At 43.4% G+C, this 17,496-nt stretch overlaps 1 protein-coding gene across 1 annotated transcript in view; it reads right to left on the bottom strand.

Annotated features, from left to right (window-relative positions):
• The window catches only part of LOC110488658 (short transient receptor potential channel 7), a 52,581-nt gene that overhangs the window by 19,879 nt on the left and 15,206 nt on the right, over nt 1-17,496 (bottom strand). Inside the window, exons 3-6 of the mRNA XM_036942769.1 lie at nt 15,768-15,950; nt 13,551-13,715; nt 4,766-4,982; nt 101-334 (exon numbers count right to left, since the gene is read on the bottom strand). Of these exons, the coding sequence (XP_036798664.1) occupies nt 101-334; nt 4,766-4,982; nt 13,551-13,715; nt 15,768-15,950 (799 nt within the window). The remainder of the gene's footprint in view (nt 1-100; nt 335-4,765; nt 4,983-13,550; nt 13,716-15,767; nt 15,951-17,496) is intronic.

The following is a 17,496-nucleotide window of genomic DNA, read 5'->3' as shown; positions in this document are numbered from 1 at the left end:
GCAGTGTACTGGGAAGGGTAGGGCACCGGTCCACAGTCGTTAATGTAGGCCCTTGTAGAAGGGTAGAAAATGAGAATGCCAACAGTATATTTCTACGAACCATAGGTGTAGTAGGCTACCTCTGTAGGTAGTGATGCGTTGCGGATGTCTTCGTCGGTGACAAACTGGTCGACGTACAGCTGGGCCTTCGAGGCCTTGAGGAAGGCCATGAACCGAGCGGTGAACGAAGCCACAAAGATAGACAACATGCCGAAGTCTAACACATTCCACAAGTGCATCACATACTCTCTAGGACCGTCCACCCAGATCTCCTTGACCTCCGACCAGATCATACCTGAGGGAGAGAGAGAGCACACATTAACACAACATATACTTCCAAGAGATCACATCGGGTGGGTTTTAAATCTACACTATCGTTCAAACGTTTGGGGTCACTTAAAAATGTCTTGTTTTTGAAAGAAAAGCTATTTTTCTGCCTGTTAAAATAACATCAAATTGATCAGAAATACAGTGTAGACATGGTTAATTGTGTAAATGACTATTGTAGTTGGAAACGGCAGATTTTTTAATGAAACATCTAGGCCCACTATCAGCAATCATCACTCCTGTGTTCCAATGGCACGTTGTCACGCCCTGACCTTAGTTATCTTTGTTTTCTTTATTATTTTGGTTAGGTCAGGGTGTGAATGTTAGTTTTTTCCTTGTCTAGGGTTCTTTGTATATCTAAGGGTTTTGTAAGTCTAGGGATGTGTATTTTTATGGTGGCCTAAATTGGTTCCCAATCAGAGGCAGCTGTTTATCGTTGTCTCTGATTGGGGACCATATTTAGGTAGCCATTTCCATAGGGTATTTGTGAGTTCTTATGTCTATGTGTAGTTGCCTGTCAGCACTCGTTTATATAGCTTCACGGTCGTTTTGTTAGTTTGTTCAGTGTTCTTTCTTTAATAAAATAAGTATGTACGCTTACCACGCTGCGCCTTGGTCTCCTCCATACAACAAACGTGACACACGTTGTGTTAGATAATCAAAGTTTATCATTTTAAAAGACTAATTGATCATTATTATACCCTTTTGCAATAATGTTAGCACAGCTGAAAACTGTTATGCTGATTAAAGAAGCAATAAAACCGGCCTTTAGACTAGTTGAGTATCTGCCGCATCAGCATTTGTGGGTGCGATTACAGGCTCAAAATGGCCTAAACAAATAACTTTCTTCTGAAACTCATCAGTCTATTCTTGTTCTGAGAAATGAAGGCTATTCCATGCGAGAAATTGCCAAGAAACTGAAGATGTCGTACAACGCTGTGTACTACTCCTTTCACAGAACAGCACAACCAGAATAGAAAGAGGAGTGGGAGGCCCTGGTGCACAACTGGGCAAGAGGACAAGTACATTAGAGTGTCTAGTTTGAGAAAAAGACGCCTCACAAGTCCTCAACTGGCAGCTTCATTAAATAGTACCCACAAAACACCAGTCTCAACGTCGAAGAGGCGACTCCGGGATGCTGGCCTTCTAGGCAGAGTTCCTCTGTCCAGTGTCTGTGTTCCTTTGCCCATCTTAATCTTTAATTTTTATTGGCCAGTCTGAGATATGGCTTTTTCTTTGCAACTCTGCCTAGAAGGCCAGCATCCCGGAGTCGCCTCTTCTTTAGGCCTCTGTACGCCTACGTAGATATTCCATTAAAAATCAGCCGTTTCCAGCTACAACAGTCATTTACAACATTAACAATGTCTACACTGTATTTCTGATCAATTTGATGTTATTTTAACAGGCAAAAAAAAAAGTGCTTTTTCGTTCAAAAACAAGGACATTTCTAAGTGACCCCAAACTTTTGATCGGTAGTGTACATTTGGAGATCAACAAATACTTAAAGACCACTACAGTATCACACGCACACAGATACATACACCTGTGTATCTCCGCAGCCAAAACATGGAGAAAATGGCTTATTAAAAAGAATGCCCACAGAATTAAAATGACCAATGTCTCCCTCAGGTGGCAACATGCACACCTCTCACACACTCTAAACAGCTCACACACACACTATGGCTGAAATTGGTCTTGTTATTTGTTATTACATTATTGTATTTGGATCCCCATTAACTGTTGCAAAGCAGCTGCTACTCTTCCTGGGATCCAGACAAAACACAGAACATGACATAATACAAAACATTAATAGACAAGAACAGAACTACTCTTAGTGGGAACAGAACGCTGCCATTACTAGAAACCAGGGTTGGGTAGGTTACTTTCTAAATGTAATCTGTTACAGTTACCTGTCCAAAATTGTAATCAGTAATGTAACTGTGGGATTACCCAAAAAGTAACAATCTGATTACTTTCAGATACTTTTGGATTACTTTAACCTTAAGAGGCATTAGAAGAAGAGAAAAAGGATTTGGTGTGGAACGCATTTGGTGTGTCATCATAGTGGTCTCTGACTTGTGGACAGACTCTGTCAGGTGGAACAAACTCTAACTTGCGCCTTTTTTCAATGCTGAATTGAATGTCATTGAGAAAACAGAAAGGTGCCAATGTATTTTTTCACAAACATCCTTCCTGAATTTAAAAGTAATACACATTTTTCAAAAGTATCTGTAATCTGAACGCTAATATTTTTGCTGGTAATGTAACTGATTACAGGCAATCAGGCACTCCCCATCCCTACTGGAAACACACACACAAATGATATTGCTACGTTAAGAGGTACGAGAGAAAGCGTGAGGAGGCGGCGAAACCAGCTGATGTTTTTATTGTGATTGATCTTATGGCTCTAAGTGTATACAGTTGAAGTCGGGAAGTTTACGTACTGTACACTAAGGTTGGAGACATTAAAACTCATTTTCAACCACTCCACACATTTCTTGTTAACAAACTATAGTTCTAGCAAGGCGGTTAGGACATCTACTTTGTGCATGACACAAGTCATTTTTCCAACAATTGTTAACTGACAGATTATTTCACTTATGATTCACTGTATCACAATTCCAGTGGGTCAGAAGTTTACATACACTAAGTTGACTGTGCCTTTAAACAGCTTGGAAATTTCCAGAAAATGATGTCATGGCTTTAGATGCTTCTGATAGGCGAATTGACATAATTTCAGTCAATGGGAGGAGTACCTGTGGATGTATTTCAAGGCCTACCTTCAAACTCACCGTCTCTTTGCTTGACATCATGGGAAAATCAAAAGAAATCAGCCAAGACCTCAGAAAAAAATTGTAGACCTCCACAGGTCTGGTTCATCCTTGGGAGCAATTTCCAAAAGCCTGAAGGTACCATGTTCATCTGTACAAACAATAGTTGGCAAGCATAAACACCATGGGACCACGCAGCCATCATACTGCTCAGGAAGGAGACCCGGTCTGTCTCCTAGAGATGAACGTACTTTGGAGCGAAAAGTGCAAATCAATCACAGAACAACAGCAAAGGACCTTGTGAAGATGCTTGAGGAAATAAGTACAAAAGTGTCTATATCCACAGTAAAACGAGTCCTATATCGACATAACCTGAAAGGCTGCTCAGCAAAGAAGAAGCCACTGCTCCAAAACCGCCATAAAAAAGCCAGATTACGGTTTGCAACTGCACATGGGGACAAAGATCGCACTTTTTGGAGAAATGTCCTCTGGTCTGATGAAACAAACATAGAACTGTTTGGCAATAATGACCATCGTTATGTTTGGAGGGAAAAGGTGGAGGCTTGCAAGCCGGAGAACACCATCCCAACCGTGAAGCAAGGGGGTGGCAGCATCATGTTGTGGGGGTGCTTTGCTTCAGGAGGGACTGGTGCACTTCACAAAACTAGATGGCATCATGAGGAGGGCATATTATGTGGATATATTGAAACAACATCTCAAGAAATCAGTCAGGAAGTTAAAGCTTGGTCGCAAACTGGTCTTCCAAATGGACAATGACCCGAAGCATACCTCCAAAGTTGTGAAAAAATGTCTTACGGACAACAAAGTCAAGGTATTGAAGTGGCCATCACAAAGCCTTGACTTCAATCCTATAGAAAATGTGTGGTCAGAACTGAAAAAGTGTGTGCAAGCATGGAGGCCTACAAACCTGATTCAGTTTACACCAGCACTGCCAGGAAGAATTGGCCAAAAATTCACCCAACTTATTGTGGGAAGCTTGTGGAAGACTACCTGAAACGTTTGACCCAAGTTAAACAATTTAAAGGCAATGCTACCAAATACTAATTGAGTGTATGTAAACTTTTGACCCACTGGGAATGTGATGAAAGAAATAAAAGCTGAAATAATTAATTCTCTCTACTATTATTCTGACATTTCACATTCTTAAAATAAATTGGTGACTTTTTGCTAGGATTAAATGTCAGGAATTGTGAAAAACTGAGTTTAAATGGATTAGTCTAAGGTGTATGTAAACTTCCGACATCAACTGTATGTGTGCCATTAATCGCCCCCTCCACCAGCTCGTTTTATTTTTATATTTCTTCCTTCCTTGTTCCTTTCTTTCTCTCTTAATCCATCCCTTTCATTCTTCCTCAAATCAAATCAAATTTTATTGGTCACATACACATATTTAGCAGATGTTATTGCAGGTGTAGCGAAACTCCAACAGTGCAGTAATATCTAACAATACACAACAGTACACACAAATCTAAAAGTCAAACAATAGAATTCTCATTTTGTCCTTCTTTCGACCTCTTTCTCCCTCTCTCTCCATTCATCGGTCTTTCCCTTCCTCCCCTCTCTCTCTCTCTCCCACTCCCCTCCCCTTCTCCCTCTCTCCTACTCACCCAGCACGCATTTCATGATGAGCATCTCGGTCCATGAGAACTGAGTGGTCTTGACCCGGAACACCTGGCGAGGGTGGTCAGTGATGGTCTCGTTGGGCAGGTTCCTGACCCCCTCGAAGCGGTCCGAGGCGTTGATGACCAGCAGGCCCAGGAAGAGGGTGAAGGACACTGCGTGAGCCACAAACTTCATGAAGGGACTTCTCAGGATCTGACCCAGCTGGACAAAGACAAAAAAACACCCTACCTGATTACTTGCACCAACAATTGCCCTTCTCTTTTCTTACTAGCACTTCGCCTTCGGTGATTGAGGAGAGGTTTAACTTGTTATGAATGTGATATGTGGTTGACTTACCTAGCAAACATAAGATGATTGGTCTGGATAAGAGCATCTGCTAAATGACTCAAATGTAAATGTAGTACCATGGTAAACGTGTACATGGTATAGAAACTACATGGAGGAGTAATAAACTAGATGGAACTGGGGAACACGGAACTGGTCTACCCTATGGTCAGGAACCAGAGGAATTAATAGAGACGAAGCAAGATATACACAAAGCAACCGTTTTACTTCATACAGTAACTATCAGCTAGCTATTTGTAAATCATAATAATGTAGCTAACCAGATAGTTTAACAGGCAAAAGTGACCTAAAACGAATATTATGCAAGATAGATGTCAATTCTTCGTGGGTAGCAAACTAACAATTATTTGTGGCTATCTGGCTAGCTAACAGTACTAGTAGCTAGCCAGTTAGCCCTATTGACTTATTTTTGGTTTCCGATCTACAGTACGTACAGTTGAAGTCGGAAGTTTACATACACCTTAGCCAAATACATTTAAACTCAGTTTTCCACAATTCCTGACATTTAATCCTAGTAAAAATTCCCTGTCTTAGGTCAGTTAGGATCATGTCAGAATAATAGTAGAGTGAATTATTTATTTCAGCTTTTATTTCTTTCATCACATTCCCAGTGGGTCCAAAGTTTAAATACACTCAATTAGTATTTTGTAGCATTGCCTTTAAATTGTTTAATTGGGTCAAACATGTCAGGTAGCCTTCCACAAGCTTCCCACAATAAGTTGGGTGAATTTGGCCCATTCCTCCTGACAGAGCTGGTGTAACTGAGTCAGGTTTGTAGGCCTCCTTGCTCACACACGCTTTTTCAGTTCTGCCCACAATTTTTGATGAGTGATAGCCACTCCAATACCTTGACTTTGTTGTCCTTAAGCCATTTTGCCACAACTTTGGAGGTATGCTTGGGGTCATTGTCCATTTGGAAGACACATTTGCGACCAAGCTTTAACTTCCTGACTGATGTCTTGAGATGTTGCTTCAATATATCCACATCATTTTCCTCCTCATGATGCCATCTAGTTTGTGAAGTGCACCAGTCCCTCCTGCAGCAAAGCACCCCCACAACATGATTCTGCCACCCCTGTGCTTCACGGTTGGGATGGTGTTCTCCAGCTTGCAAGCCTCCACCTTTTTCCTCCAAACATAACAATGGTCATTATGGCCAAACAGTTCTTTTTTTTTTCATCAGACCAGAGGACATTTCTCCAAAAAGTGCAATCTTTGTCCCCATGTGCAGTTGCAAACCGTAGTCTGGCTTTTTTATGGCGGTTTTGGAGCAGTGGCTTCTTCCTTGCTGAGCGGCCTTTCAGGTTATGTCGATATAGGACTCATTTTACTGTGGATAATAGATACTTTTGTACCTGTTTCCTCCAGCATCTTCACAAGGTCCTTTGCTGTTGTTATGGGATTGATTTGCACTTTTCGCACCAAAGTACGTTCATCTCTAGGAGACAGGTCGCGTCTCCTTCCTGAGCGGTTTGATGGCTGCGTGGTCCCATGGGGTTTATACTTGCGTACTATTGTTTGTACAGATGAATGTTGTACCTTCAGGCGTTTGGAAATTGCTCCTAATGATAAACCAGACTCGTGGAGGTCTACAATTATTTTTTCCTGAGGTCTTAGCTGATTTCTGTTGATTTTCCCATGATGTCATGCAAAGAGGCACTGAGTTTGAAAGTAGGCCTTGAAATACATCCACAGGTACTCCTCCAATTGACTCAAATTATGTCAATAGCCTATCAGAAGCATCTAAAGCCATGACATAATTTTCTGGAATTTTCCAAGCTGTGTATGTAAACGTCTGACCCGCTGGAATTGTGATACAGTGAATTATAAGTGAAATAATATGTCTGTAAACAATTGTTGGAAAAATTACTTGTGTCATGCACAAAGTAGATGTCCTAACCAACTTGCCAAAACTATAGTTAACAAGAAATTTGTGGAGTGGTTGAAAAACAAGTTTTAATGACTCCAACCTAAGTGTATGTAAACTTCCGACTTCAACTTTAGGCAGGTAAACATGCCAAAATTAACATAACATGTTTTTATTAACGAATCAAGATCAAATATTCTAGTCAGGCAATATATGAGATGTGACTAGGCAACATTTAATTACGAAGTTGGGGTTCATTTTCTCTCGCCAAAAATGGCCAAAATATATATCAATTTTTTTACATGGTTGCATCACATTTCTTTGCACACTTTCCGTTGAAGCTTGCAATGATGCACGAAACAAAATATGTACTAACGGACTACTCTTTCGAGGAGTGCCCTCCGCGCTCCGTTTCGCATACTTTGATTTGGGCTCATACTCCGACCATCCCGTGTTCGGAGCACGGTAGTGTGCCTTTTGAGAAACACTTCGGGTTCGTCCAGGGGTCAGTTCAGTCGGACATTGAGTCAGACTCAATACTCCTGTCAATTGAATAGAACATTTCTCATGTTGGGAGTGTAGACAACATAAAAATGTCTTACTGACAATTCAGTGAACAATGTCCAGACATCAAAGTGTGTTACTATGTGTGAAGAACATTCAGTGTCAGTTTCACACACATTATTTATCCCCCCTGCATCAGAAGCAGTGACGAGAGACTCAGTAAATGAGACAGAGATAAATAAGAGAGAGAGATGTGAATTTCACAGGGCCTTGTTGTGTATTCTATTTGTCAATACTAACCCTGGAGAATCCAGCTATGTCCCACCGGGATGGGAGAGCTAGGGAGGAGACACACCTTCACAAAACACATGTTGAATGCACATTTTCAGTGTGTCGATCTGCATGCACTCAAAACGCAGGCACACGTGTTTGTGAATGTGAACCCTTCACACAAGTACAACCATTGACACAAACACCCACAACAATACGTAGGAAGGCTGAGAAGGAGGGGGATGAAACAGTATTGGCCAGGTTGTTCATTTAACAACACACAGCCATCACATCCATTGTGCTGTGTGTGTGCATGTGTCTGCCCCTTTGTTTTTAATCAAGGCCATAAGCCAATACAGGTCATTAAAATCAGTCCGATATCAACCAACCGATAGATCAAGGTTGTTGTTCGCCACACACATACACCGCCATCTAATCCTAATCAATCAGGTGTGTGTGTTTTTCCTATTTGTTTTCTTTGGACAAGGACTGGCTACGTCCCATTTGCACCTTGTTCCCTATATATTGTAGTTCACTACTTTTGACCAGGGCTCACATGGCTCTGGTGAAATGTAGTGCACTATATAGGGAATAGTGTGCCATTTGGGATTCATACACTGTTTTTCTCAGTAGTTTCAGGGGGGAGAGATACCACTCACTCCATCCCTCTGTCTGTCCCCCTGTTCGACTACCCCAGTCTCTCTCTCTCTCTCTCTCTCTCTCTCTCTCTCTCTCTCTCTCTCTCTCTCTCTCTCTCTCTCTCTCTCTCTCTCTCTCTCTCTCTCTCTCTCTCTCTCTCTCTCTCTCTCTCTCTCTCTCTCTCTCTCTCTCTCTCTCTCTCTCTCTCTCTCTCTCTCTCTCTCTCTCTCTCTCTCTCTCTCTCTCTCTCTCTCTCTCTCTCCATTCCTCTCCCTCCCCACTTATCTCTTCCTCTTGGCCTGCTCTCTTTAGCTCTTTCTTTTCTTTCTCTTTCATTTCTCTTTCCTTTCTGTCTCTTCAGAGGACTTGCATATGTCAGAGGGGAAGCTGAGATGGGCCTGCCAGTGGAGGTTAAGGTAAGTGTGACCTCACAGTATCTGCATGCTGTGGGGTTTAAGGTTAGTGTGACCTCTACAGTATCTGCATGCTGTGGGGGTTAAGGTTAGTGTGACCTCTACAGTATCTGCATGCTGTGGGGGTTAAGGTTAGTGTGACCTCTAGACAGTATCTGCATGCTGTGGGGGTTAAGGTTAGTGTGACCTCTACAGTATCTGCATGCTGTTGGGGATAAGGTTAGTGTGACCTCTACAGTTTCTGCAAGCTGTTCAGGCATTTATTCAGAATTATGATCCCTTAGAGCAGTGGTTCCCAAACATTTTATAGTCCCATGCCCCTTCAAATATTCAACATCCAGCAGCGTACCCCCTCTAGCATCAGGTTCAGTGCACTCTCAAATGGTGTTTTTTGCCATCATTGTAAACCTGCCACACACAAACTATACAATAAATGTATTAAACATTAGAATGAGTGTGAGTTTTTGTCACAACCCGGCTCGTGGGAAGTGACAGAGCTCTTATAGGACCAGGGCACAAATAATAATATAATAATAATAATAATCAATAATTTTGTTTAGCCATCTTACATATAAAACTTTATTTGTTCATCAAAAATTGTGAATAACTCACCACAGGTTACTGAGAAGGATGTGCTTAAAAGGATGCTTGAAAGGTTGGTTGTATTGGAGAGTCTCTGTCTTAAATCATTTTCCACACACAGTCTGTGCCTGTATTTAGTTTTCATGCTAGTGAGGGCCGAGAATCCACTCTCACATAGGCACGTAGTTGCAAAGGGCATCAGTGTCTTAACAGTGCCAGGCGAGAAAAACATCACCCAGATAGGCCAGTCGTGTGAGAAACTCGTCATCATGCAAGCGGTCAGTCAGGTGAAAATGATGGTCAGTAAAGAAAACTTTAAGCTCGTCTCTCAACTTGAAAAAAAAAACGTGTTAATACTTTGCCCCTTGATAACCACTGCACTTCTGTATGTTGTAAAAGCGTTACCTGGTAGCTGCCCATATCATTGCTGAAAATAAACAAAGGTTCAGTAGCCTTGCTTTAACAAAGTTAAACATTTTCATTGTACAGTCGTGGCCAAAAGTTTTGAGAATGACACAATTTTCACAAAGTTTGCTGCTTCAGTGTCTTTAGATATTTTTGTCAGATGTTTCTATGGAATACTGAAGTATAATTATAAGCATTTCATAAGTGTCAAAGGCTTTTATTGACAATTACATGAAGTTGATGCAAAGAGTCAATATTTGCAGTGTTGACCCTTCTTTTTCAAGACCTCTGCAATCCGCCCTGGAATGCTGTCAATTAACTTTTGGGCCACATCATGACTGATGGCAGCCTATTCTTGCATTATCAATGCTTGGAGTTTGTCATAATTTGTGGGTTTTTGTTTGTCCATCCACCTCTTGAGGATTGACCGCAAGTTCTCAATGGGATTAAGTTCTGGGGAGTTTCCTGGCCATGGACCCAAAATATTGATGTTTTGTTCCCAGAGCCACTTAGTTATCACTTTGCCTTATTGCAAGGTGCTCCATCATGCCGGAAAAGGTATTGTTCGTCAGCAAACTGTTCCTGGATGGTTGGGAGAAGTTGCTCTCGGAGGATGTGTTGGTACCATTCTTTATTCATGGCTGTGTTCTTAGGCAAAATTGTGAGTGAGCCCACTCCCTTGGCTGAGAAGCAACCCCACACATGAATGGTCTCAGGATGCTTTACTGTTGGCATGACACAGGGCTGATGGTAGCGCTCACCTTGTCTTCTCCGGACAAGCTTTTTTCCGGATGCACCAAACAATCGGAAAGGGGATTCATCAGACAAAATTACTTTACCCCAGTCCTCAGCAGTCCAATCCCTGTACCTTTTGCATAATATCAGTCTGTCCCTGATGTTTTTCCAGGAGAGTAGTGGCTTCTTGGCTGCCCTTCTTGACACCAGTCCATCCTCCAAAAGTCTTCACCTCACTGTGCTTGCAGATGCATGACATTCTTGGGCGCCCTGAAGCCTTCTTCACAACAATTGAACCGCTCTCCTTGAAGTTATTGATGGTCCGATAAATGGTTGATTTGGGTATATTCTTACTGCCAGCAATATCCTTGCCTGTGAAGCCCTTTTTGTGCAAAGCAATGATGACGGCACGTGTTTCCTTGCAGGTAACCTTGATTGACAGAGGAAGAACAATGATTCCAAGCACCACCCTCCTTTTGAAGCTACCAGTCTGTTATTCAAACTCAATCAGCATGACAGAGTGATCTCCAGCCTTGTCCTCGTCAGCACTCACACCTGTGTTAATGAGAGAATCACTGACATGATGTCAGCTGGTCCTTTTGCGGCTGGGCTGAAATGCAGTGGAAATGTTTTTTTGGGGGATTCAGTTCATTTGCATGGCAAAGAGGGACTTTGCAATTAATTGCAATTCATTTGATCACTCTTAATAACATTCTGAAGTATATGCAAATTGCCATCATACAAACTGAGGCAGCAGTCCAATCGTTGTGAAAATTAATATTTGTGTCATTCTCAAAACTTTTGGCCACGACTGTAGTGTCCAAAATGTCTTTCAAGCTGTCAGGCATTCCTTTGGCAGCAAGAGCCTCTCAGTGGATGCTGCAGTGAACCCAAGTGGCATCGGAAGGAACTGCTTGCACGCGCGTTACCACTCCACTGTCTCCCTGTCATGGCTTTTTGCACCATCAGTACAGATACCAACACATCTTGACCACCCAAGTCCTTTTGATGTCACAAATCTGTCCAGTACTTTAAAAATATCCTCTTCTGTTGTCCAGGTTTCCAGTGGTTTGCAAAAGAGGATGTCTTCCATAATATAATTGACCCCTCATAAACGTAAAGGACATACTGTATATCAGGAGCTGTGCCTGGCCCGCCTCGACTGTTGACTCATCCAGCTGTAACGCACAGAATTCTCTAGCTTGTATGCGAAGCAGTAATTGTTTCAAAACATCTCCTGCCATGTCACTGATACATCATGAAACAGTGTTGAGTTTTTTGGGGCCTTTTCCCCCAGCATTGTCCCAGCCATATCCGCGGCAGCAGGAATAATTAAGTCCTTCACAATAGTATGAGGCTTGCCTGTCCTAGCCACTCGGTAGCCCATATAAGACTCTTCTAGCCCTGCCTTATTAATGGTATCTGTTGATTTTATACATGTCTTACTACTCGAAAGTCATCTTAATTCTCACTCAAAAAACTCCTATGGCTTATTTTTCAAATTGGCATGTTTTGTTACTTAATGTCTGCGCGAGAGTGAAGGTTTTATTGAGTTGTGGGATAGTACTTTTGCACAATAAACACACTGTGGCTGAGGAAAGGCACTACTCCCAATATAAGTGAACCCCAAATCAATGTAGTTCTTATCATATTTGCGCCTCTTCGATGGTCCAACATCCCTGTCTGTTGTTCGGTGGTTTCCCGGGTAAGTGGGCTGTAGCTCTTCGGCATCAGATTCACAACTGTCAGTGTCCATGCTAGCTGGGCTAACAGCAAATGTAGAATTACTGATGCTAGCATTGGATGTGCTCGTGGAAGCAGAACAGCTTGTGTCGTCGACAGGTGCAGGTGTCGTACTGCTGGTCTGGTAGTACTACCAGTAGAGATGGTATGTGTCTCTATGGACGCGGGCCTTACTTTTTTTTTTTACATTAATCAATTTCCGCGTAAACGGAAAGAGCAGCAGCTACGTTTGTCTACATACGGACCGTTAGTGGAATTCCCACCAGAGAGTACTGGATGTTAATTATTTGCCTATGCTACCTGTATTTGACATTGTGTTGTTATTTCGCTGAACACTAGATTGTTTCATTTAAAAAAATAATGAAACTCACCCAAATGTATAGCCCAGTTGGAAAATATAAATGGACTGTTTGAAAATTAGATTATTTATTTATTTTTTAAATAAAAAAATAATAATGTGAATCACAATTTTATTTGGCGTAGCCCCGACATTGCGCGTACCCGTACCCCAGTTTGGGAATACCTGCCTTAGAGGATCTGTAGTGTGTGGGTGCGTCAGTGGAGGCTGCTGAGGGGAGGACGGCTCATAATAATGTCTGAAATGGAGTCAATGGAATGGTACTAACTGTCACGCCCTGATCTGTTTCTTGTGATTGTCTCCCCCCCCTCCCCCAGATGTCGCTTATTTTCCCCAGTGTATTTATCCCTGTGTTTCCTGTCTCTCTGGGCCAGTGTATTTATCCCTGTGTTTCCTGTCTCTCTGTACCAGTGTATTTATCCCTGTGTTTCCTGTCTCTCTGTGCCAGTTCGTCTTGTATGTTTTCAAGTCAACCAGCGTTTTTCCCGTGCTCCTGCTTTCTATTTCTCTTTTGCTAGTCTTCCCGGTTTTGACCCTTACCTGTTTTCTGGACTCCGTACCCGCCTGCCTGACCATTCTGCCTGCCCTGACCTCGAGCCTCTCTACCACTCTGTACCTCCTGGACTCTGAACTGGTTTTGACCTTTTTGCCTGTCCTGTCTCTTGCCTACCCCTTTTGGATTATTAATAAAAACCAAAGACTCAAACCATCTGCCTCCCCTGTCTGCATCTGGCTCTCGCCTTGTGCCTCGATACTAACGTGGTTTCCATGTGGTTGATATCATTCTATTGACTCCCTTCCAGGTATTACTATGAGCTGCCCTCCCCTCAGCAGCCTCCACTGCTGTGCTCGTGTGCATGTACATGCGGCATGCATGTGTGTGTACCTGCAGTGCATAGCTGCATTACCTTGCTGCAGGGCATGATCCAGTAGGCAATAGCCAGGAAGGGCAGTCCCACGGTGACCCCTAGCACAGTCCAACACTTGACCCCGATGGACTGCTGCCTCAGACCTGACAGGTTCTCATACCAGATAGTCAGCAGCTGCTGCTGGCAGTTAGGGTGCGCCACAAACTATACACACAGACAGACAGACAGAGAGCGAGAGAGAGATGAAAACACTTACAAACCGGTTACAGCAGTGTACAAACGCACTGTAAAAAAACTATTCTGGAAGTGCTCTCTAAATGGACCTGCTCTCCCTGTCAGCTATTCTCCCTCTGTCTCATCGAGGAACAGTCTGTATTTAAATAGAGGTTGTCTTCAGTCTCAATCCACCGTGGACAGACTGAAAAATGGAGGGAGAGGGACAAAGTGAGGGAATGAGATTTGTGAGTGATATCCATTTGTGTGTGTGTGTTAGGGGTTTATGTGTGTGTCCATCTAAAAGCCCACAGGATCACGTGTGTCTGTGATTTTCACTGTGTGTGCGACGTGCGTGTGTGTGTGTATGTGTGCAATTAAACAATGAATAATCATTTGGAGGGTGCTTGTATTTGTCCTGTTACACACCTGTGGATGGACACTTGCATAAGTGTGTAATGGAACCGTATTTCTTGCATATCCCAACTCCCCCTGAGACACCTGTAGATAACGGGGTCCCCATTGTCCAGCGTCCACGCCCCGGTCTGTGCATGTGTGTGTGATTTCCAGATTTCCAGTGTTTGTGTGTGTGTGTGTGTGTTCCCTCAACAGGTCACTCAATCAGCACAGACCATCTACTGGCATTCAAGGATCATTCATGACTATGACACACACATACACACAAAAACACAAACACGAGCTCCATATGCTTGGAAGCGCAAGCACATGCACACACACTCAAACACAAACTCAGACCTACACTACGACTTCAACCCAGCAACAAACAATTCAAATGAAACAGTGTCCCTCGTTCCTCCACCCCCTTGGTGATTGCAATAATCTTCATTGACCCATCATGGGAACCCTGTCACTAGTTTGTATGTCAATATGTCTAAGTCTTTGTGCATCTGTCTGAGAGTGCCCATGCTGTGTGTGTGTGTGTGTGTGTGTGTGTGTGTGTGTGTGTGTGTGTGTGTGTGTGTGAGAGAGTGCGTGCGTGCGCGCGCGTGGGTGGGTGCCTGCCTAAGCGAACGTGCGTGCGCGTGTGTATGTTTCCCCCACTGAGTTTGCACAATAGCATTCAAGGCCACCTGGTTGTCATAGCAACCCATCCTCCCCCTCATCTGGCAGGTTGATTAACACACTCAGCTGTGGTCACGCTCCCTGGTTTGGGAAAACATCCCAGGCTCTACACTTTACCGTTTCCCTGGAAGCTCACAAGCAGGATGGACGTTTCACTATTTAGTTAGAGCCCTGAACTAGCTCACCTGACTCACCTAGTCAGAGGCGGGATGATTAGTTGACAAGTTGAATGAGGTGTGTTGGCGCTGGAATAGAACAGCGGGGGGTCCCCGAGGAGAGGTTTGAGAACCACTGCTCAATGAGTTGAGACAGATTTTTTGTTGTCCGGGGCTACAACAAAAAGATGTGCTGTTTGGGCTACTCGAGGACCGGAGTTGTGAACCACTGCCTTAGATGACATGCGAGGTAGTATGAACCGTATGGTACTATGTCTCACAATGTTTACATATAGGATGTACAACCACAAGGTCAGAGAAACTTATTTACCTTTTTTGTTGTTGAAATGTGCTTGTGTGAGTGCCTGTGTGTCTCTGTGAGTCCCGGGTGATGTAGGGAGAGGGGACTTGGTTTGACATTTAGCTGAAACACCTCTGGTATTCTGACACAGAGACTTGTCTGATATTTACAAATGCTACCAGGTATCGGGGACACACGCGCACAGAAATGTGTATCACTGCATCGCCACTACAATACTACATCACTGATCCAATGTTTTCCCTGTGAGATGTTCCAGGTTGAACATAAATCAACATTTCCCGCTCCGAATACACCTGTTAACAAACACACACATGGGGTCAAATGCTACATGAACAATCAAAGATATCAGATAGAAATGATGACATGTAAACTAAACCATAAAAAACATGAACATAATATATATATATATCTATATATATATGGTAATTTACAGCAGTGTCAAGCAATGCGATCAGGTTGTGGTCCTGGTTTGGGGGGTCTCACCTTCTTGACCTCGTATTTGATGGCCAATTTGACGCGTTCGAGGCAGGGGCGGTTGTTGTCACTGGGCGGGGCATTGTCCACGTCTCCGTTCAAGATGGCCTCCACCTCCTCTGTGTCTCTGCACTGGTCCAACACCCCCACTACAAAGTCCTTACACTGCATGGACAACTTCCTGTAGTCATTCTATGGAGAGAGAGAGAGAGGGAGGGAGGGAGGGAGGGAGGGAGGGAGGGAGGGAGGGAGAGAGAGAGAGAGAGAGAGAGAGAGAGAGAGAGAGAGAGAGAGAGAGAGAGAGAGAGAGAGAGAGAGAGAGAGAGAGAGAGAGAGAGAGAGAGAGAGAGAGAGAGAGAGAGCAAGGAGACAGTGAATGAGAAAGAGAGGCAGAAAAAGGGGAGAGATAAGGAGAGGGTGAAGGAGAGGAGGACACAGAAGAGGAAGATGTGAGGACGTAAAGGTGGGGAAAGAGAGAGAGGAGGTTGGTAGAATGTTCCTGTGCAGCTAGTGTTTGTACAATGACTTGATTAGGCGAATTGTTGGAAGCTCCCCACTGCCGTCAATTCAACGTCTAATCCACGTTGGTTCAACGTAATTGTATTGATGTGAAAACAATGTTGATTCCTCCAGTGTGTATCCAATGGGACAGGGGCAGCTCTGGAGCCAAATTCACACAGCTTTCATCTCCGACACCACACTCCCCCTCTCTCATCTCTTTATTCACACTTTACGTCTCCCTCGCTCAAACCTGCATTTCTTCCTTTCTCATTCTTCCTTTTCTCTACCTCCTTCATCCATTCACCCCTCCCTTCTCCTTCTCCCATCCTTACATACTCCCTCCTCCATCTCTGCTCAACCATAGGTCTTCAGGCCAGTGCCCGAGGCCCCTCAGATGCAGTTACACACACACAAACACTCATTAACAAACAAACGACCACACACACAAGCACACGCGTAACACACAAGCAGAGATCCCTCATTGTCTTTCATGCATTCGTGCAAGAGCATACAAAATCTGCCAACCCATCCCTCCTGGACCAGTCAGAGTGGTTTGTAGAGCCAATTGTCCACAGAGACTAAAGTCTAATTGTTTATGCATAGCTGCACAGTGTTCAAACAAACGAGTACAGCTCAGTGATAACATGCTTTCTGGGACAGTTTCCCTCAGCCTTTGCAGTTATAAGATGTCCCCGACAGGCTTCCTCTGCTACGTGATCACCACTTCATACCAAGCGCGTTAGTATTAGCTCCCTCTTCCCTTGCTTCTTTTCAGGACAAAAACACTCCATGGTTCCATTTTTCTTCGTTCACTTCTATGCCACCCTTAAAGGGGCAATCAGTAGTTGCTACATTCCTTTTTTGGACTTAATAAATGAATGATATGTACCCGTTGATTCTTGAACTTGTCGTACCCCGTCAGAAGCCAAAATATAAGTTTGTTTAACTCCAATGTTTGTAAACAATGAACATGTAAACAAACACTATATAGCCTCAAAATATGGTTAAAATGTTGATGTCATGGACAGTCAATCCTTGCATCCATAGCTCTGTGTATGAATTTGAGAGTGATTGAATTTCTCCAGCCCCATCAATCAGGTTTTTACTGAACCAGGGGTGGGGGGGACGCTTTCTTACTCTTGCTACTGCTGATTGCCGCTCTAAGGAATTTTGGTTGCCTCGAACATAACTATTTCCTTTGACTCAGGGATCGTCATTCTATGATGGCGTGGCTAGC

This window comes from Oncorhynchus mykiss, chromosome 14 (genome assembly GCF_013265735.2).
Source record: "Oncorhynchus mykiss isolate Arlee chromosome 14, USDA_OmykA_1.1, whole genome shotgun sequence".
In the NCBI taxonomy this organism is placed as follows: Eukaryota; Metazoa; Chordata; class Actinopteri; order Salmoniformes; family Salmonidae; genus Oncorhynchus; species Oncorhynchus mykiss.
The sequence above is the reverse complement of the archived record's forward strand: the minus strand, read 5'-3'. Positions and strand labels throughout refer to the sequence as shown.